Below are 23071 nucleotides of genomic sequence, written 5' to 3' on the forward strand. Positions count from 1 at the left end.
ATGTTTCCATAAAACAGAAAGTGGCTAGATGTCAAATGAATATGAGACGTCTATGGGAAACTCTTATATAAGGAGATTAAGATAGTTAATTTCTATTTTTAAACTAAATAATATCTGCACCATTTGAAACCTAATGAGGTTTACATTGAAATTTAAAGTAAATTACATTGCTAATTGAAGTTTTGAAACATAATTATACAGTCTTGAAATTTAGACTAAAACTGGCATTAAAAACACCTAAGAGATATAAATTGAATGTAGAAATTGTAAATTGTATTCAAAGGAGACTAAATTAAGATATTACATAAAAGAAAACTTAATAAAAAATGTGCATTACTTAAGCAATTCAAAAGCATGACTGATGAAAAAAGAAAGCGATTCTACAAATCTATTCAAAGAGCAGAAATGATAAAAAGAACATTGACTTTTTCCTATCAAAGCAGAAAATCATTTGATAATATTGCAATACTCAAATTCAACAAAATGAAAACTTTCATCTTTACTTTACACAAAATTTATGTTTTTAAGATCAGATTTTTCACTGTAATTTTAAATATCTTTAATGTTATTTATTTTATATTTTGATACAAAAATGCATAACTTACTTTTCTCTTCACTAGAAAGATTATTTACAGCTTTGTTGTAGTCAAACAAACTTTGGAAATAAGCAAGCTGAGTGTAAAGTTCAGCTTCTGAATACTATAAAAAATAAGCCATAAGTCAACATATAACATAAATTACGACAAATTCTTTTTTTAAAAAAATATGGAATGATTTTAACTTTCTTCTTCTTTATTATTTGTTTATTTTTATTATAAATAATATTAAATGACCATTTCAATGTGATTTGTATGAAGGAAATAAGCCAACTTATCTTCACAAAAAGCAACTAAAAAAGAAAGCATTTATTGAAAATTCAATCCTCTCATGCTGTTCCAACAAAGCAAATGGATGACAATAAACCAAATTATGGAACAGCTTAAATGATTAGTCCACTATGTATGTGACTGTAGTTATTTATACTTTGACAATACTTCATTTTTATTTTTGATGATAACTCTTTTATTAAATAATGTAACAGAATGAAGTGACAGTGATTTCTTTTGATTCTTTAAATCTTCAAACTTTTAGAACATGATTGGGTTTTTTTTTTGTTTTTTGTTTTTTTTTTTGTAGTCCACTTTTTGAAAAAAATTGGTTACAAATTTCGTTTATTTTTTAAATTGGACCCAGGATAAACCAGGGTCCTGAATACAGTAAAATAAAATTCAAGGACTTTCCAAAGAAAGCAGGAACCCTGTAATAACTTTTATCCTCTCAGAAATTTATAATCTAGATTTTGGTTTAAATGCCATAACAAAGAATCATTACATGTTTTAAAAAATTCTTCTTTGGGAGGGGGGAGGTCAATTAATAGCTGTAAAAAAAAAAAAAAAAAAAAAAAAAAAAAGACAAATTTTTTTGAAGGGGAGGGGAGAAAAAAAAAAGGCCAATATTCTAATTTTTTTTTTATTTCAAATCAAATATATGGATAGACTTTGATCACATAAATATATAAACTGGTGTTTTAATTATAAATTTTATGTTTTGTAAGTAAATTTATAATGCACAATAAAAAAAAAAGATTCACAATAAATAAATTTATTTATAACAGAACCAATTTGCTTTCAGTTTCTTAATTATCTTAAGAGCAGGTAGCTGTAAATAAAGGTTCATGAGATAACACATAAATCTACTTTGATAATGGAAGAAAAATCACCACAACAATTTTTCATCCTTTCCATTTAGCAGAAAAATGAACCAATCTGCCTAAGGTGGTTATCAACTTTTTGTAACAATAGCATGTAAAGAAGTAGTGTGAAAAGTAATGCAGGCAGTTGGGTAGAAGAATAGTGATTCATGGATTCTCACAATATTTTATTAACTACATATTTTATTATAAATTCAGATGAAAAATCAAGCTTTATATTATCAATTTTTTAATAATACATTTTCTTTTTGTTTTTACTTTATATTTTTTTCCTCAAATAGAAGGTAATAAATTTGTTATATTAAAATTATCAGACTTGCTTTATAATTCTAAAATAAATAATAATAATAAAAACATCATTTTGATACCAACCTCTAAGTGTAAATTGGAATTTCTACATGCAGGGCAAACAGGACCTCCACTTGTAAAAATAAGTGGCATCTTCCTAGTTTGGTATGCACAACCTACATCATCACATACAAGAGTATGCTAAGGAGGAAAAATTTACAATCACAAAGTAAATTAAAGAATGAGAGAAGATATTCTGAAAATTTAAATATAAAATAATTTACAGCTGAGTAAAAAACACAAATCACTTTTTAATCAGAACTATTGCAATGAATAATTATAAAATTGCATATATAAGCTCTAGATATAGTTACAAAATTATTCAATATGTAAAAGACCTATAGATTTTTTTTTGATAAAAACTATAATAAAATAAATGAAAGTGAAATTTCAATCTGTATTTAAAATTTTCAGTTCATTTGTAAACTCTAATAAATCTTCAAGCTTCCTTTCAGCCTCAAAACTTTTCATAGCATTTTAAAATAATATAGTAATTAACATAACTTACTTTATAACTTATTTATAGTATTTAATATAATATTGATATATAATTCCATAGTATTTAAAATAAAAGCAACAGTAGGTAAAAAAATAATAGGTGTTTATAAAGCAATTTAAAAATGCTCACTTTGTAGTATTTAGAGATATAATTCCTCATAATCTTCTCTAGTTGATTTCTGAGGTTGGCAGCAAAAGGCAGCAGGAAAACCTTGCATTTGGGACAGGAGTGCAGTTGGCATTCAACAGATTTGGGCTGTATAACAATAATATACTAATAAGTCAACCAATCTTGAATAATTAGATTTATTGCTTTGCTTTCATATACATCTATTCTTAAGAATTATGTGTACATACATGTCAGTATTGATGCTATAAAGGATAATAATTCCACCTTGAGCAACAAAATTTGGCACAGAATATAATTTGAAGTGTGCAAATATACATTCTGGGACCTTTCCCCCTCTTCTTTTTGAAATTTCAATAAGAATATTTAAAAATTAAGAAACGGAATGCTTGTGCTTTTTCATATTAATTCTGAAAATATTACAGCACAAAAATTAATTTTACACTATCTTTAAATTCAAATATTATCTTCTCAAATATGTCAGTTCTTTTTCCATATAATTTTTAAATCTGATCTTAATCAATTTTTCAACAATATATTTTATTGTTAAAAATTAATTGCATGTTTTTCTTTTATAATTGAAAGTTAAGGAAGAAGGATTCTGTTTAAACGTCTATGTAATTTATATGAAGAATAAGAAAGTGAAGTAACAGTACTGCAAAAATTAGAAGAATGGGACACTTACATTTTAATAGTACAATGATATCATGGGACTTGACCCTGATAGGACATTTCATATACACAGTTTCTCAAAAAGTGCAAGACTATTAAAATAACTTGGCGATATTTAAAAATATGAATTTTTTAGGGGAATATATATGAATATTAAGTTATGCATAAAGGATTTAATTGAAGTACAACCAATATTTTTGGTAAACCAGCTGGTTGCCAAAGGTGACTAGTTCAAAATAGAAACAGCAATATAAATGAAAGCAGCATTCACTGAAATATTTTTTGAACATAGAAGGAGGAAAAATAAATATATTTGAAGCCTTAAAAATTTCACCAGATATTTTATGCACATAAAAAAAATATTATATGATAAATATAATAACATATCTGGGATATAAAATGGCTTTAAAGTTGCATTAATATAAATGGAATAGTAAAATCAAATGGAATACTGGATAAATCAGTGATAATTTATCCAGAATTCAAACACAATTTGACATACTGGATAGTTTTTCTATTCATTAAAGTGTGAGAAGAAAAACCAGATTTGGACGATGAAATAAAACTAATCCAAATAGGGTTTTTTTTTTTTTTCATATGTTAAAATAATATATTGAAAAATAATTTAAAGATCATAATTGACTTGAAAAATATAATATATAATTAATTTTCATAGTAACAAAAGAACCCAAAAGTTTTAAACGTCTAAAATAAATAGCACTTTTTAAGAAAAAATCAAAGTTGAATTTTCTCCCATTCATTATTATTCAAAAAATAACAGCTTTCCAGGTTAGTATCAAAGCCACATTTAGATTGTACTAAATACTATCAATAGCCATAGCAATTTCTTAAAAAATAAAATTAGTATGATTTATAGGAATTGTTTTTAATTCACCTGTGCTCAAATTTAAAAAATTAAAATCTCTATCCATTTTATAATGAAGAATGCATAACAATAATTGTTACATAATTAAAAATTATTTGTACAAAGGCAACAATTGATTTAAAAATTAGAAGTTACTGCTATGAGAAAAAAGTAATGGAAAATGCAGAACATTCAACATGTTAAATTCTCTTCAAAATAAATTTACTTCTTTTTTAAAAGAGCTATCAATCACAATTTCTTGGGAACACTGTGCTGCAGGACATTTCAGAACCAACTTATCACAATTTTTGAATCGCTCTTCATCATCAAAAAGGGAAGACGGATTCATAAGTTTGTCTTCCTCATCTTCTACATTCCTAATAACTGACTGGTACTTGGAAGCATCTAGACCTGTAATAATACAGTACAGTTTAATTTTTTTTTTATTAAAAAAAGTGATATTTACATTAATTTCTCTTTCATAGAATTTCAGCCATAAAAACATTTATATTGTTCTCCCATATATGACTTATATAGATGTAAAAAACTTATTTCAATCAAGTAACAGTATTTGACAATAAATCTGAAATTGCAAAGTGTACAAACCTAATAATTTGGCAATCATAGCAGCATCAGCACCTTCAATTGGTGCACATAGACGAGAGACGACAGGATGAATCTGTTGTGTCAAGTAATAAAGAACATCTAAAAAGTATAAAACAATTTATTTTATAAAAATTGGTAGTGACAAACATGAGCACAGAATGAAAAATAGTAAATAAGGAAATTTATTCTTAAAAATTTTTTGAAATTTATATACAAAAAAAAAAAAAAAATCAACACAAATTTCCTCACCAATTTTAAGTGCTTCGTTAGTTTTCAGTTCATCTGGGTGATAGGCCCTTTGTGTGGCTGGAAGCTCAGACCCATCCTGCAAATATTAATTAAAATTAGTTTCATTTAAAGTCAAAAGTTATCCTTCAATATTTCATGATTTGGCAAAACATGTGAATTGCATGGTTGTACAGATACCAATCAACTAGAGCCTTAAGAAAATCATACACAGTTCATTTCCTTATCTTTATAATGAGAATTAAAAGAAAATTGTAAATTGTTTCTAAATAAATTATTTTCAAAATATAAATTTGCTTTTTGGTAGGAAGAATACTTATACAATATCTAAACCCATACCATCCAACCTTGGTTACCAAGTCATCAGTACATCTTACAGATATATTATATTTAACATAGCATCAATAAAATTTTATTATTTATTTTACGGAGAAAGGACAATTAAATATTGTGATATATGAAAAAGATCTTCCACAGGCATTCAGGTTTGGTCAGTTTTCTTTTTGGATTATCAATCTAACTAAGAATGAATAATTAAATAATGTTTATGGTACAGAGCAGTGTGTGTTTTTGTTATTTCTATCAACTACTACAATAGTTTGTTACATAAGAAGGTAAAAACCTGAAAGAGTACAAAGCAAATAACTGATAGTGAATACACAATCTATTTACACATAATATAATATAAAAAGACATACAAAATATTAGAAATTGGGGAAACTCACCAAACAGATGATATAAGCTACAGTATCTCCCATTTTCAACTTTTTCGCACCTTTAGCATTTATTCTCAATGCAACCAGTACATGAGGAAGATTTTTTGCATTAGAGTAGTCTTCAGGATTTTTGGTTAGTTGCTGGAAAAGGTAATATGAATGCATAAAAATCTATTCTACTGAAATAAATATGAATTATTAAATAAAGATTTGAATAAATGCATTGAAAATTCAAATATAGCATTAAAATTTTTCTATCTTTCAAGTTTCATGAGAAGGTGCATTTTTGCACAGAGGAACTATTTCTCAATTCTTAAAATTAAATTCTATATCATTCTATTCCTTTCTAGTAACTGAGTGCTCCATCAAATTAAGTTGTTCCAGCTTCTTCACACTTATTTTTGTTTTATATATCTAAAAGTGGACAGGGGGAGAAAATATTGCAAGTACTACTTTAAGACTAAAATATTCCTGATGTAAATTAGATGTAATAGTGATAGTTCAATATAATGATATATTTTATCTAGGTTTTATCTTTTTCAATCAGGAACCATAATCTCTTTTCATGAAAAAAAAAAAAAAATCATTAGCTTCTAACTTTTGGTACAATCTGAATGTGCAATTTTTGCCCTCCATCTTAATGCTCATGAATTAATCTTGCATCACTTTTCTGATTAATGACATTGAAAAAATAAAAAAAAAATAAAAACGACACAAGCCAAATTAAGAATTTTAGGTGGAAAAACCAAAAGTAACAATTGAAATATAACTTTAATAAAATCTCAGATATAGAGAGACTACCATCTCAATAGACAAACAAAATATTACCTACCTTATAAATGATGTAATCAGTAAGAGGTTTCTTTCCTTGAGTGACATCTTCTCCTAGGGTGATGAGATGAGAATGAATATTATCTACAATCTCATCTTTAGATTTGTTGGACAGAATCTCTTGAATAATGTATCTAAGAAATGAAAAAAAGCATTCAAAACATGATGCAGAGAAATTCTTTTGAATAATTCCATCAATTATACCTAAAAGACTTGATTATTACAGTAGACAGATTTAACATTACATAGTGTAAAAGTTCCAACATAATTTATGCTCTTCATGATGAATAAAAGGCTAAGATATTTTCCCTTAAAAACAATTGAAAGTTTGGGATGATCAGCAAAAATGCTCAACCCATAGATTAGAGTTTGAAATATGCATAGTAATATGTTAAAAGAACACATAGTAAAAAAGAATTGATTTATAAAACTAAAGAATTATTATTATTTTTTACTGTATTTCATCTGTTTTTTATTTACTGTATTTTGTTATTTATACTATATTTTATAAACATCTTTGTAATAGAATCTAAAGGACTGTCAAACCCAAGATTTCATATACACCTGGACTATCCCCACTTGACATTAGTGCAAATAAAGAAATCCAACACTCTATTATAAAAATCACAGAAACAATTATTGTCTGAATGATATATATATATATATATATATATTCAAAAATAAAATCTGAGAAGGTAATGTGTCACATTTGACATACTTGAAAAAAAATTTCAATATCAGAAAATAAAAGCAAATCCATAATTCCAACTACATTCAGATCAAAATCACCTCAACTATTCCAATTGTTCTTTGAGGTTTGTTCAATAAGACTTTAGAAGTGTTCATTGAAAAATACTATTAATGGAAAGAATTTTTTAAACTTAATTTGAGAAAAAAAAAAATAAATTGATATCATGGCAGATAGTAAAAGAATTAAATGTTATTCAAAAATAATGCTATTAGAATGCCAATTTAAAGCATGAAATATTAGAAGAAAAAAAAAAAAAAACACCTAATACTGGAACTAACTGGAAAATAATGTGCAAATTACATTATCATATATAAATTAAAAATATCTTGAAATGCATTTAATTTAAATGAGACAAAATACTCACTGGCCAGCATCTTTAGCCAGCTGAGACCAATCTCTTCGTACAATGTCCAAACCTTTGATTTCCTCTTTGGTCAAAACTTGACCATTAGGCAGAGTGGTTATTGAAAGAGCAGCATATTTCTTTTTTTTCAAAAGCAGCATGGGTTTATAGACACCATCAATGTCAATTTCTAAAAGTCTGTACAGTTTATTGATTTCTGCCTTTACCTACATAGAAGAAAAGAGAGATAAGAAGCAAATAATTTGTCAATAAAAAATGATAATAAAACAAAGCATTTCACAGAACATGCATTCATTCTACATTAGAAGTTTAAAAACATTTCATTTGCAGCCTTTCATTCTCGAAACAAAAATTTCTTGAGATTTCCCACTTTCAAACACAAGATTTTGTTACAACTTCGAAATTAGAAAAAATAGCATATTATGAATTAAAAAATGAATTTTACTTACTATTAGTGTTTAACATATTTCAATCAAACTTCTAAGGTTATCCACAATTTTAGAAGGATTATGAATAAAATAAAATTAAAATTATTAAAACTATAAATATCAAGATATGCATAAGAGATTTAGTGGAATTAAATACAGTCAATATTCCCAGCGAACAAGCAAATCATTAAAAGCAACTTTTAATGTATGCAGAAAATTTTTAAAAATCTGGATATTTATTATTATTAATAATACATACAAAATAATTCTCAGTTGTGGGTTAGAAACGGATATATAAAATTAAATTATAAAAATCTTAAAATATACCAACCTTATTTCCTAACTGCATAACATCTTCCAATTCTGTTTGATTTGTGTTGATCATGATAGAATCTGTATCACCATAAATAACATCAAGACCCATCTATAAAAATATAAGTTAATCTTTAAACAATATTTTCAAAGAAACATCTAGCATTTGCACAAGATACATAGATTTCATAAATACTATCTGAGAGAAAAAAAAATCATTAATTGTTATAGTTTTAAAAGCATGATTGAGAAAAAAAATTTAAAGGGAAGTAAATGAAAAAATTTTCTCCTTCAAGGATCAAATTAATTTTTTGAAAATTTATCTTCAGTTTTCATTTCTAATAGTCAATTTAACAAATGCACTCAAAGTAATAAAATTTCTTTAGGATATAAAACTGACAAAATTGAATATTAAAAATTATTATATCAACAAATAATAAAAGGTGGCAAATCTTATAACAGTTTTTTTCATATAATAAAATTTCATACTAGTTTTCAAATTAAATAAAGAAGATTATGTAACAAAAGTTTTTTTTAAGTTATTCTATTTCACAAATGATGAAAAAAATCGGTTTCTAATTCGAAATTTACTGCTTTATGAAGTATATGCTAGAATTAGGTGGTCTCAAACATTTCCAAATATTATTTCTTAAGCATACGATTATGAAAAGTAAGACATAAAAACATACTAAAATAATTCTTTTGTAATTAAGATTTTAAAACAATAAAACATACCTTTTCCACTAATTCTTTAGTTTTCAACAAAATCTGCGGATGAAAATGAAAGAAGTTAAATAAAGATTTTCCATTTAAAAAATTGGCACTTCAGAATTGTTAGGAAGATTCTTTTAAATTACTAGTTAAATTAAAAACTGATAAACACTCACATGATACTAATACACAGCTAAAACATTAAAAAAATTAGTTATAAATGACAAATAATTTAAAATCTTAAACAATACAAAAAATTTATATTTTGCTAACATAGATTATTTATAAATATTTACAAAATTTGTCAATTCATTTTTCAGAACAAAAATCAGACTATTACTAAACTTTACTTGAAATCAGTATTCTAATATTTGTTCATTGTTATGTCCAAAATAAAGTAAAACTAGTGACTTAACCATACTGAAATATGGATTTAATTTTACAGCTTTCCATGCCTTTTAAAGTGAAAAGTATTATTTATAGCATTTAAAACACTGTAGCAATTCACATTTAAAATTCACAATAACAAGTATATATTAATATAAAGACAGTATATATAAATATAAATCTAGAGTTCCTAAGTATGTGAAACTTTAAAAAAGCAGAAATGGAATATACTCTTTTAAAAATATTTATTATAAGAAATAAACTTTAAAAGCAAAAATTCAACAAAATAAGAGATAAATAAAATAAAATTTAAAAAAAACATCAATCAAGAGAAGTGAGAAAAAATCCAAACCTCTCGTCCTTTGCGAGTGATGAGAGCTGCCAGAGGTTTGGCATAAAACCTGGAATGTGTGAATCCCAGGCACCCATACATACTGTTGGCTGTTAGCTTCAGAGCTCTTTGACGAATATCATACTAGGAAGGAGAAAAACATCATATTTTATTATGAAACAGATCAACTTTTTTAATTGTCTTGCTTTACGACTTCCAAGGAAGAACATGCACATATGTTTTAGATAATAATTTGCAACATAATTTCTGTTGCATTCGATATTTGAGCAATATTAGAGTTAAATAAACATGCTGATTTCAAAACTGTAGTTAATTTCCTTCTACCATGACAAATTTTTTCTTTAAACCTTCCATGAACGTGACCACTCTTCATCGGATCATGGGAAGCACTATTTGCTCTCTTATTAACTTACATAAACCTTATCCAATTGGTGCTGGATGAATGACACTGTAGGATATCAGTGACAAGTATCTACTTCTCTATACTAGTTTAGCCTGAGATACAGCAGTGAGACATTGTTTGTCACTCCAATAAGTGAAGCACATTATGTTATAGAGTTTAAGTTCTTGTTTGTGTTAAAGGTTAGCAGTGTTCCTTTTTTTATTTATATATGATCCAAAACCTCTCTATCAAGACATAAAAAGAGTCATTTATTTGTTACAATATCAAATGCATCATTTGTGTTGACCTTAAAATGGTCTACTTCCTTCTTGGCTAGCAGCAAGGATATACAGGAATCCCTGTTTTTTGTGGGAGGGGGACAGCAAAACTCATGAGAAGCATTGGTGTAGTCAAATTGGCCACCAAAATTGTCTGATCTGAAACCTGACCAGATATAAACATTCCATATCAGCCATTTGTTGAAAGAAAGAACACTTTTTTATCTCTGCAAAAAAAGTCTCCTCTTATCAAAATAGTTGGACTGTACTTATCAAGACTGCCTATTGTTGGAGCATCAAAAGAGAATCTCCACAGTTTAAACACTCCAGAAAAAGCTGAAAAGTTTTATCTTATTTGTATGTTTCTCATTTGGTTAAAAAAAATACTATTTGTATATACAACATTTAACTTGTAGTAACTATGCATAGATTCTGTATGAATAAAACTACTCTTTGCAAACAATATATTTGATTTTTGAATTTTTTCCCCTTTGACATATTATATAACTTTTGAGAAAAAGAGATGATGATACCCTGTAGCTTAAAAAGTTGATATGATAGTAAAAAAATTGTGGTTATTTTTGAGTCAGTCAAAAGCACAGTTGAAAGTTGTAGAAAGTTGAATACTCACAGAAAACAATAATATTGGTTCTAATGAAAGGCATAATACATTTTAAATCCTAACTCAATAGGCATTTGGTTCATTCATTGAAAGAAAAAATTTAGAATTATCAAAATTAGAAATACTGATTTTGATTACTGAAAATTACAAAATAAAAGAAAAAAATTTAATTAAAACTATTTGTAGATTAAACAATAAAAAAGTTCAAAATTAGTCATAAAAGTTTACAATTAGTTATAAAATAAATTTAGTTATAGAACATAGAATTAAAAAAAAAAAAGAATCTCTGTGGGAAAATTATAAAAGGTCATAGAGCTAAAATTATTCAACAAATCTTTATATCACTTCTTAACTCTCAGAATGGGATGAAAATATTGTTATTTGCCAATTAAGAGAATTTTCTTTAATCCAAAATATCATGTTAGAGTCAGCAACATAAAGTTGGTCACTTTATAAGCAAGAAAAATCCTGTTGATTTACCTGAGCATATCGATCTTTGGTGATATCACTTCCCTTCATCATCTGCTTTACTTGTCTACGGCTCTCCACCAATTTACGGATTTCAGTCGGAAGAACACCAGGTTCCAATGTGGAATCGGGCAAACTCACTTCTATCTCCTCCTACAATTAAAATATTTATACTCTAAAAGAATACTAGCTTCTGGAAATGAACTAATTAAAATCATGAATTATACTTTTTTGAATACTATAAACACTTAACAAACATTTTAAAGGGAAGTAAAACAATAAAACTGATGAAATCTAAATAATTAATAGCTATCCAGATTAAGATGATAAAATGAAATACTGATTAATTTATTTAATAAAGGAAATGGAGAAAAAAAAATTGTGGTTTTTGGGAAGATTGTTTCAAATACTTTACACATTATATTCAGACAGTTGTCAGAATAGCAACTTAAGATGCAATGAATTGCTTTGTATTATTTTTCAAGATACTCTTTATTTTTGAGAAAAATATTGTTGTAAAAACAAAAGTTTTTGTTCCAATAGAAATGACTCACCTCATCCTGTGAAACTGGCACTCTTGGAATAGTTGTGAAACAAATGTTATACTCTTGTATAATAGATGGATACAAACTATTAAAATCCATCAGAAGAATAAATTTATCATAAAAACCTGCATAGAAAGAAATATAATTAAGAATTCAGGTGAATGAAAAGAATATAAAATAACACTTCTTGCTTTCTCAGCATTATTTTTTTTTCAATGTTCACATGGAAAATACAGCTCTAAAGTAAAAATTTTCTACAATAGGGCAACAAAGAAATCAAATAAAGAAAATTAAGTCATACACATACTTTTAAATATACAAGAAAAATGAGAATTTACTTCCTTTTTATTGTATAATACAATGCATAAATGCATGATTAAAATTTAAAACATCTTTCTTTGACAACTTTTATTTTGCCCTAAAATAGCTTTCAGAACAATAAACAGCTACGTTCATATAATGCATTTTACAAAGTGCTAAAAATGTTGCTGTTCAAAAGTATAAAAAAAAAAAAAAAAAAATGCTAAAAATGTGCTATTTGAAAGTTAAAAAAAAAAAAAAAAAAAAAAAAAAAAAATCACATAGTGGTTTTAGAAAACATTTTAATTTCTATGTAAAGGCAAATTTGGTTTTAATTCCTCACTTATATTTTCTAATCTTCATTGAAAAACATTACTATTTTTTACTTAAAAACAGTCATGCAAAAATTGAGAAACCACATAATCTATTGCTAATTCATTTAAATTCAAATTTTCTACCTTAAATTTAATTTTATCTATACAACAATTACAGATAACACATTTCTTTCGTTATTTGTAAATATGCACAAATAAACTTTTATGCACTTTGAATTAGTTTTCCTTGCACTAAACTAAATTATATACTACATACAAGATTTTGAATGAAATATTTTCGAGTATTAATATTTTACTATATTTTTAATATGCATTCAATAGATTATTGTTGAAAGCTTATTTTACAATATATTTTAATGGCAATTTTGGTTTAAAAAAATAAAAAAAGATGGCAGCTTATTTCATTAAAGCATTTTGTACAACAGCAAAATAGTCAAAAATTAATATTAATTGCACATTTAACATCTTTAAAAAGATTAAACTCGTTTCATTAATTTATATTTTTTAATCTCATCAGTATATGCATCAGTATATATGCAAACACTATAAAACTTCAAATCATCTGTAAATTTAGTCTCAAATTTTACACTCAAGTATAGCAATTTTGACATTAATATCTTAAACTATATAAAATAAATTAAAAATGAACTAAGAATATACTACTTTTTCAATCCTTCAATGAATCAATTATTTTTCTGAAATGATTTAAAACACTGAAAAATGTTTATAAACATATAAATTGTCCTCTTTGATATGCAATCAAAATTTGAATCTAAAACAAAAACTTTTTTTTTTTTAATTTCAGAATCTTAAGAAAATATATGTATAAACATGAGTTATTTTTCTTAGAAGTAAACACAAGAATTACAAAAAAAAAAAAAAAAAAACCTACATATAAAACTTATAACTACAAAAAAATGGAAATTAACCTTTTTTAGGTTCTAAAACTAGACCTCCCTCATAGGCTGGTTTCTTTCGTCCTTTTTTATTGCTTAATTCTGACTGTTCTCCATCTTCAGAGGATACCTAAATACAAATCAATTAACAGAACAATATTAATCACAAGAGTAATTAAGTATTGAATAAATTAAGGAAAACAGATCTGATAGCAGACAAAGATTCTATCAAGCCTGCAAATCTTTAATAAAATTAATATTGTTTAAAACACTAATATAATCAATACATTTCAGCTGGAACCAAATTATGAAGAAATTTTAATTCTATCTGTTTTAATCTCTAAATAGAAAGAATTTTTACAGACTTAAAACAGAAACTAGTACTAACAATAATAGAATTGCTTTCCAGAAACAAAACAAAGATTTAGACATTTTATCAATAAATACATTATCTTTCTCATGTAACAATACAGAACTATCTACTTCTGGCAAGCAGTTGTTCGCCCATCATATTAATACTGTTAATTAAATCATGGCTCCCATACTTGGAGAAATATAACTTATCATTACAAAAGAAATTTTTATTTTAAATTAAAATTGTACGATACATTTAGAGAGAATGCACATTGAAGTAGAGCTTTTGAAATTTCTCTTGAAAATGGGAGGGAATACAGGATAGGAGACCATTAATGCTACTGTAGAGATTTGCTATGTTCTAGGGATTTGGTTGATTTTGCTACGCTAAATAAAATCAAATTCAATTGTCTGTGTACTACAAGATTTTTAACTATACAATAATTAATTCTGGAAAATTACAGTATTAGCAATTTTCTGCAATGTTTTGTATAAACAATTCTAATTAAAATTCATATTTGTGTTAGTTCCCCTTTATAACTATCCAAATTCACTGAGATTTCTAGTTTATTTTAAAATATGGCCTCTCCTATAATAATGGGGTCTGTGTGGATATTTCAAAACTTAATAAAATAAAAAATTCCTAAGAATCACAGCATCAAGCAATTGCTCTATATTAAGACAACATGATCAAAAGACAAACACTCATCGCTGATGCATTGTTATACTGAAACTATGTAAATTATGTCTAACATTATCAAACTATGTTCTTTATCAAAATAGAAAGCATTAAAATTTACCTGATTCTTTTTTCCTTGATATTTGGGAGGATAAATGAAATTCTTTGCATGAAATGCATGCAACAAAAGATATTCATTACGTTCAGATCTTCCACCAAGTAAAGTATGTGACTAAGAGAAAAGAATCATACAAATGTAATAAGGCATACAAGAAATAATTATTATTTTTGTCTTTATTTATAACATATACCATATATATACCATATAAACATACCATTATGCATCCAGCAATATTAGTTATCTGCAAAGCCAGAGGAAGTACATTCAACTCGCAACAAATACGTAAAATCAATTCACTTCGTATCATTCCATGATCCAAAAGTTTAATTAAATCTCTGGAAGATCTAAATAATAAAGACACAACTAATGAATTGAGAGTTGCAGCCACTTAGCATACATACTAAAAAACTTCATTATGGGCTTTCAACTTATGTGATTTAACAATAGCACATGCTTATATTTCACAATAAAACTTGTTCTCTCAGAAAACATTTAATAATAAAAGTTAATTATATAAATCTTTACCATTTAAATGATGAAAGAAAAAAATTAATCCATAAGCATGACTGATTCAAAATAGTTATAATAGAAAACTTACTATGAAGATTACATTAATAAATATTGCTTACATAAATAGAGTGTGAACCAACTCTGAAGTTATTTCAGAATATTTTTGACTCAAAATTTGATTAGAAAGCTCTTCTAAATCATAACTTTTGCACCGTAAGAGTTCTTTTGTTGATATTTTGATATCACACAGCAATCGACCGCAAGTAGCATTTTTTTCAGCTATGCCTCCTTGAGCAATCTAAAACAAGAATATCTATATAAATAAATAATCCATAGATACAAATGAAATAAGAAAAAATCATAATTGGAAAATCTTGTATCTCAAAGTACAGATAACAAATAGTTTTAAAAAAATGTGTAAAATAAAAAAATACTAAAATACAAACAATATAAATAAAATTAGATTCCTTGAAATGTTAGAAGTACAAAATTAAGCAATATAATCAACTGAATTCTGTCTTCCATTTCTACCTAGTTAAATATCCGATTATATGTTTCCTAAATAAATGTGTGCTAGAGAAAGTATACTTTCTTTAATAGATTGTGTGATGAACTATATATATAAATCAAAACTGATTATAAATTATAATCAAAGTAAAATTTTCTACTTCACAGCAACAATAAAAATCACTATAAAAAATATTACCATGTCTATAATAATGAAATCTAGTAACTAAACAACAAAATCAAATATATATTTTTTAAACAGTTCAAATGTCAATCTTTTTCAATGCTGAAATGAAGTATAGTCATTAGAAGTCTTTATCAGCAAGGACAAGGTTAATTTCATTTCAAGGTGAATTATTAAATATAATCCATTAATTATGAAATATTTTTAAGAAAATGAAAGGAAAATAAATTATCTACTTAAATTAAAAACGCTAAAGTATTAGTAGGGATCAAATTAGGAATATATATTTAAAATCATAATAAAGCAATAATAATAATAACAAAAACTTACATTCAGCTTTGGTTGGCCAGTTCTCTTCAAACGACCAACACGTGACCAGTTGGGAATTTTCAGCACCACCATACGGTGTAAAAGAATATCCAAATCAAATCCCAAGATGTCATGACCCTTAGGAACACATAGAAGAAAAACTAAATATAATACTGCAACATATTTCTTATTCTACATTCTTCTTGTTTATATCTAAACAAATCACAAACCTAGCCCCTTCCAATATTGGAGATAAAAATATTCGCTACTGCCTACCAAAAGAATAATTAAAAACAAATATTTACAGTAAAATTCTTAAATCATACCTTTCAATTGAAGTTAGAGTAATACTAGCCTTACTAAATTTAGAACATGTTCTCTAAAGCCATGAACATAACAAAAATTACAAATGTTAATCAGGCAAAAGAAAAATTGGTAATTTATTTTTCCAAATAGGTATAAAGTACTTAGAATAAAAACAGAAATAAAACCAATAATGATCACATGAAAAAAATAAAATAAAATAGGATCTAATATTGATAATTATTAACAATATTTATGAGAGAAAGATACACATGTAATTTATGGCCATCATATTCATTAAATTTTTTTTAAAGTAATAGCGAGAGTATGATGCACATCTTTAAACCTTCAACCAATGATTAAGATTATATAAAAGCTAGTATGTTAAAAAAAATAATGGAACAAAATAATATATTTTATAAGAAATGACAACAATTATTCTTACCACCACAACATCAGGATCCATTTTCTGCAGCTTTGCCAGGAAATAAATCAGTAAACTTCGCTCTGAATCAACCCTTTCCACTTTTGTATTTTTATATCTGGTGAGGACCTCTTTGAAGTCATAAGGAAATATGCCATTGCTTGGTTTAGTAAGTACTGTAAAAATAGAGTAACAATTTCATCAAATTATAAACCATTGCAGAAATAATCTCATTTAAATAAAAATGTACCCTTGCAAAAAACTTAGTACTCTTTATTATATTTAATTCATTTCTACCATCAATGATTCTATTGTTGAAAATATTTTTTATATTCATCTGCTATAATAGCAGACAGGTCCTTTCTCATTTTTTTTTTTTTTTTTTTTATCATTTCTACATCATGAAGTTGGTATCCTTCATGCTCCTTCATATGCAAAAATAAGAAGAATCATTTATAGCTGTCAGGTGCATAAAACAAGGAAGTCATGTTCTTTTAAGTAAAAAATTGGCACACCATGACTACAAAGGTGGCCATGTGAGCAGATGCATTATCACTGTGGAAATACAATCCCACATCTACCACATGTTTATTTGATGCATATTATGTAATATACTAAGAACCTCCAAATAGAAAACTTGATAAATGGTCTGAATTTGTGAAACAAACTCAAATTATACTATCCAATTTTAAAAAAATAGATGAAAATTCTCTTGACTGTTGTTTGGTTGCAGCACCATAAGTTTAGCACTGCGATAAAAAAAATAAATAATGACAACAATAACGAAAAAAATATTTAAAACAGCTTGGAACTGTTCTTTTGAAGTATTCCATTTAATCCTCTTTTTGCCAATCAGTAAGAACCTGGTGAAAATATGGCAGCCACACCTATCTCATTTCTAAGTTTTCTGTTAAAATTTTCTGAACTAAGTTCCAAGACAAAGTAAAGTTTGTCATATGTTCAACGATCCATTGTTGAATTAAAAAAATTTCTAAATATTTTTGTCTGCTCAGTTGTTTAATGTATATCTAGAATAACACCACTTTTATAAAGAGAAACTCAATTGGATACTTGGGTTTTTTCCCCAAAAGTCATCTCTATTAATAAGTATTTTAAGCACAATAATATCTGCAGTGTTTTTCCCAATCAGGAAACAAAATTTAATGGTCATTCATTGCTCATTTAAATGCAAATTTTTCCTGTAAAAAAAAGGCAGAGAATACAAAATAATTACAGTAAAAAGAATCAGGATGGATGATAGATAAAAACCTTCCTGTGCAATACCACACAGTACTGAATTGGTAAGGAGTTGCATAATACATGCTTAGTACAAAATATATATTCTACAAGCTTCAAGCAGAGCATAAAACTATGGGTACCCCCTTCATATTTTGTTATATTTTTAAAAAAATTGCAAAAGCTATAGTTAACTCAACTAACCACAGAAATGAGACTGATACTGGGGTGATGGAGCAGTTTTATCCAATGGAAAACCCTGATGCAAAAGGCAAGATACAGCAACTATCTAAAAAATAAGCAAAATTATTTCTTTAAATACATTTAGCATATTATTTAATGAATTACTTGATAAATAAAACGTAATTATTTTTATACATTTTACAGATAACTCAGTTTTAAATTAAATTAATACAAACAAAATGTTCATTAAATATTTTAAATTTATATTTATATTTATTAAATTTATCAATAATGAAGCCAAAGAATTTATTGCATATTGAAAATAAAACAGAACAATTCAATACAGACACTATCAATCAGAATAATACATAATATATAGTGGCTCAAACAACTGAGAATACGCCTTACTTTTACTTGATAAATCCGACTTTCAATATAAATAACTCATTACCGAGAAGCGCAAGCATGTTTTTAGTTTTACACATAACAAATGGTTTAATTTAAAGTAAAAACAAATAAAAATCAACGAACAATTTCTAAATTGAAAAGTTTCAGAAGCATTTGAAATAAACGTATGCAGATTTTTATCTCAAAAAATTGAGAATACACCAATGAAATTTTTGTAATTTCTTGCATAGAAAGAAAGTGTCAGTATTTAGTTGCAGGTCTTTTGGTTTTTATAATGACCTCTAAACGTCGTGGTACCATTTCGACCAATTTTTGGTGGTATCTGAAGATATTTTATTCCATTCTTCTTGCAACACTTGCTTTAAATGGGCTTCTTTTGTAATTTTGTATTTTTGGACCCCTATTTTGAGTGTGGCCCACAGATATTCAAAGGCATTGTTGTCGGTGGACTGTGGTTGTGTGTGCAATTACTGTTTACAATGAAACGTTATTTTCGTCGTGTGTGTTGCATGTCGTGTGTGTTCATAAACCACAAATAAATTTTAAAGAAACAAATAGTCAATAAATAGTGCTAACTATGGGTAAACAGAAACAATAGTGCTCTTCCAAAGACAGAAGCAACAAACAACTTGCACATTAACTGCTAAGCATAACCTATTTTTTGTGGAGAGAGGATAAATAGTTGCTTTCTGGATAAATGGAAAGAAATCTGCATAGAAGTGTACCAACATTTTACAAAAGTATTATTATTGTTACAGAAAGATACATCTGGATACTGTTCAATGCTGTAACCATATCAAAATACATCAAGTAAATAAGAATTCTACTGGGACAAAAGAAAATATCATAATAAGCAAATTTATTGTTACAGCTAGTATTGTTATTCAAAAGTTTCATTGTAATAAAATATTGTTTGCATTTTATTCCATATATTACACACTACTTAAAGTGAATGATCATTAAATAATCAATAACCTCATTTTACAAGGAAACTTACTTCATTCTGTTGAGTTTTAGAATTCACAGCTGTTGTCAGATTTAGGCACATGAGTACCACTGGTGGTATGGGTAAATTCTCATTCACACAGACAAGATTGCTCATTTTAGTAGTGAAGGCCTAAAATGTTAAAAGAAGAATACCTGATGATGTATAAATTAGTAATAATTTGAACTGAACAATAAAATTCAGTAGTATCATCATAAATGGAAAAATATTTTGTAGCCATAAACAAGTTACAAGATAACTGATAAAATAGCACTGAAATAATGTAATAAAAAGTAAAAAGAAATTTTGGATTGCATGATTTATTTATATATACAAACTAGACAAAAAAAAAAAAAATCTCCAGAAGCATTTATGCTCCCTCCAATACAGGTTGCTGAACAGTGACACCTATAATCAATTATTTTCCTTCCTCTTTTTATAAATCAATTATTCAAATAAAAGTAACAGTTCAACAGAAAGAGATATTTTTTGCAGTAAGTTTTTAAACAAATGTTCAAGCATCGTGTGAGATGCTATATTAAACCGTTAAGAGGGAGGAAAGTATTTTTCAATAAAAGTAAACCTGTTTAATTAATAACACCAAAAAGCACTTTCACTTTTTTTTTTTTTACATTACAAAATGAAGCCTCCATTCTATTCCAAAAAATTAAAACTGCACAACCATTGACTACAGTAAAATACTTTATATAACACTAGAAAGAGGGTAAGATTGTGTTTAATTTCACTTCCCCAATTTATACAACATAAAAATCTGGATTATGCAATGAGCTACAATAGCTGACAGGATATTTTCCCCTAACCCTAAGGAAAATATATTTATAGAGCATATAAACATTTAAATGCTGTTAAATTGCCTTCTCCACTACTATATGCTAACAGTAAAAAATTTTGGACTCCAAGATATATATTTAGATCAAATTGCTCTTAAATTTATTTTTAATTTCGATTAAATTTTTAAATATCACAATACTGATACTTAAAAAATTTTTTTATCAGAAAACCCCGAGAGGAAGAACTTTCTAATTTTTGAACTAGAGGTTCAAGATTTGTTCATTCAGTTTTAATAAATCTTGTACTTCTGTAGAATCTAAAAATACATATTGTCCCCCTGATTTATATTTTCATTATTCTGTATAACTGAGAGAGAGTGAAGGGTGTTTAAGAACTCATATACCATTCCAATAAACAAAATAAACCTATAAAAGCTAAAAGCTCGCATTTGAACTTCTGTTGCTTGAACTTGGAACCGAACTTGCTGTTCTGTAAATAAAAAGATCAAATATGTTCCAATAAATATGGAAGAATATTGAGAAAGTATGTTTCTTTCTATTGTATAGATCTCAATGAATGCTAAAAGCTACCATTCTAAACATTAGACACAATCTCAGCATCCTGCAATTTAATCTAAATGCATAATATTCATTTCAAAAAATGCATATAATTATAAATAAATATATATACTTTTAATATGTAAAGAATCATAAAAAAAAGAACAAATTGCATTCTTTTCTAAAATATTAACTTCTGATCAAAATACAAATACATAAAAATTAAACATTAATCAAATGATAAGGTTTCAAAGCATACCAAAATTAAAGAAACTATCGAAAGAAAAATTTTCAGTTAATGATTGAAAAATAAACTACAAACCTCAACTTTACACCAGCTCACAGGAGGAGATGAAGGTTCTATATGTAAAAATTGAATTTAAAAGGAATTAATATTCATTCATATTTACAAAAATCTACAGATTAAGGAAAAGTATGATAAAAATAAGGTAATCCAAAACAGAAAATTATAAACTATTAGCAAACACATCACTTTATCACAAACTAAAGAAATTAGGTTTTTTAAAGTATTTAATCATATCATAAATAGTATCAACAGCAAATTTGAAAAATTGCAAATAAAAAAAGCTTTTAAAAACTTTTTAGTAAAAAATATATAGTAAAATTTACAGTAAATTTCTACAATTACAAGGGTGACACCAAGTTCAAAAAAAATATTCCTTTTATTCACAACTCAATTAATTCAGACTGATTGTTAAATTTGTTTATTTACTTAATTAACATTAAAAATTATATTTTTAAGACATAAGTGTAAACTCACGTGGACAGTGCACATCTATCCAACAAGGTCCTTTGATTTTTTGCTCTAGTAGTAGAATTTCCAGACTAGAAGAATCTGTTCCCAGAACATGACTGAAAGTAGACCCTCGCAAATTGCTGGGAAGGATGGGATGCTGAGACTATGGATACACCAACTAATTATAATTTCAGACATGATACAAAGTTAGGGTACATACACAACATTTTTTCCACTGACATCAAGCTTTCTTTAATAGTTTCTCCAATATAGATATATCAGTTTCTTTTTTACCACATTTTTACTTATTTTTACCAAGCTTTTACATGGGAAATTCCCCACATCCATTTTTATCAATATCACACAATGCCAAATATTGGAAATGATAGTTACCATCCTCAGATAAGGTACCAAAAACAGACAAAACTGAAATTGAAATAACTAATAAACACATAGGAATGTAAAAAAGAGTGCAAATATAAAATAGCTGTCTTAACAGAAAGCAAACCGTCTTTTTCTTTTACAATCAAAATTGTGCATGTAAGTTGCTTCCCTTCATTTCAAATATTCCTTGATTGGTGGAAACAAAAGAACACAAGCTTTATGCATTCCTACCAAAATGCTGCCAAATGCAACCACCGTTCCCCATTCTTTCCCACATATGTTCACTCACACTAAAAGCTTCTGCCATGATTATGCAATATCCTAAGAATTTGAAATTTTAACTTTGAGACGCAAAATCTGAATAGAGTATAAATTTTTTATTGTATGTCACTCATATCTTTTATGTGCACCCCTACCCCCTCCTCCCCCCCCCCCCACAAATACAGATTAATAAAAAAATTTATGCAGAGGTGTACTGATCTAATAGTGCATTAGGTTCCCAGAATGCCAAAAATCTCTGTTTCCGCAGAAAAGTGTCATATCTATCACTTTATTTCTTAAATATGCAATGAGAAATATATGACTTTA

The 23071-nt window shown here is 26.6% G+C and overlaps 1 protein-coding gene across 1 annotated transcript in view; it reads right to left on the reverse strand.

Annotated features, from left to right (window-relative positions):
• The window catches only part of LOC129988231 (DNA polymerase alpha catalytic subunit-like), a 39262-nt gene that overhangs the window by 2488 nt on the left and 13703 nt on the right, over positions 1 to 23071 (reverse strand). The window contains exons 13-36 of the mRNA XM_056096402.1: positions 22124 to 22262; positions 21665 to 21702; positions 20006 to 20125; positions 18622 to 18706; positions 17203 to 17357; positions 16476 to 16592; positions 15574 to 15752; positions 15159 to 15288; positions 14945 to 15055; positions 13824 to 13920; positions 12269 to 12384; positions 11727 to 11867; positions 9965 to 10087; positions 9250 to 9282; positions 8534 to 8626; positions 7775 to 7980; positions 6661 to 6793; positions 5838 to 5969; positions 5116 to 5191; positions 4867 to 4965; positions 4487 to 4671; positions 2727 to 2852; positions 2123 to 2239; positions 606 to 699 (exon numbers count right to left, since the gene is read on the reverse strand). Coding sequence (XP_055952377.1) covers positions 606 to 699; positions 2123 to 2239; positions 2727 to 2852; positions 4487 to 4671; positions 4867 to 4965; positions 5116 to 5191; positions 5838 to 5969; positions 6661 to 6793; positions 7775 to 7980; positions 8534 to 8626; positions 9250 to 9282; positions 9965 to 10087; positions 11727 to 11867; positions 12269 to 12384; positions 13824 to 13920; positions 14945 to 15055; positions 15159 to 15288; positions 15574 to 15752; positions 16476 to 16592; positions 17203 to 17357; positions 18622 to 18706; positions 20006 to 20125; positions 21665 to 21702; positions 22124 to 22262 — 2845 coding nt within the window. The remainder of the gene's footprint in view (positions 1 to 605; positions 700 to 2122; positions 2240 to 2726; positions 2853 to 4486; positions 4672 to 4866; positions 4966 to 5115; positions 5192 to 5837; positions 5970 to 6660; positions 6794 to 7774; positions 7981 to 8533; positions 8627 to 9249; positions 9283 to 9964; positions 10088 to 11726; positions 11868 to 12268; positions 12385 to 13823; positions 13921 to 14944; positions 15056 to 15158; positions 15289 to 15573; positions 15753 to 16475; positions 16593 to 17202; positions 17358 to 18621; positions 18707 to 20005; positions 20126 to 21664; positions 21703 to 22123; positions 22263 to 23071) is intronic.

Source organism: Argiope bruennichi, chromosome 10 (genome assembly GCF_947563725.1).
Source record: "Argiope bruennichi chromosome 10, qqArgBrue1.1, whole genome shotgun sequence".
Taxonomy (NCBI): Eukaryota; Metazoa; Arthropoda; class Arachnida; order Araneae; family Araneidae; genus Argiope; species Argiope bruennichi.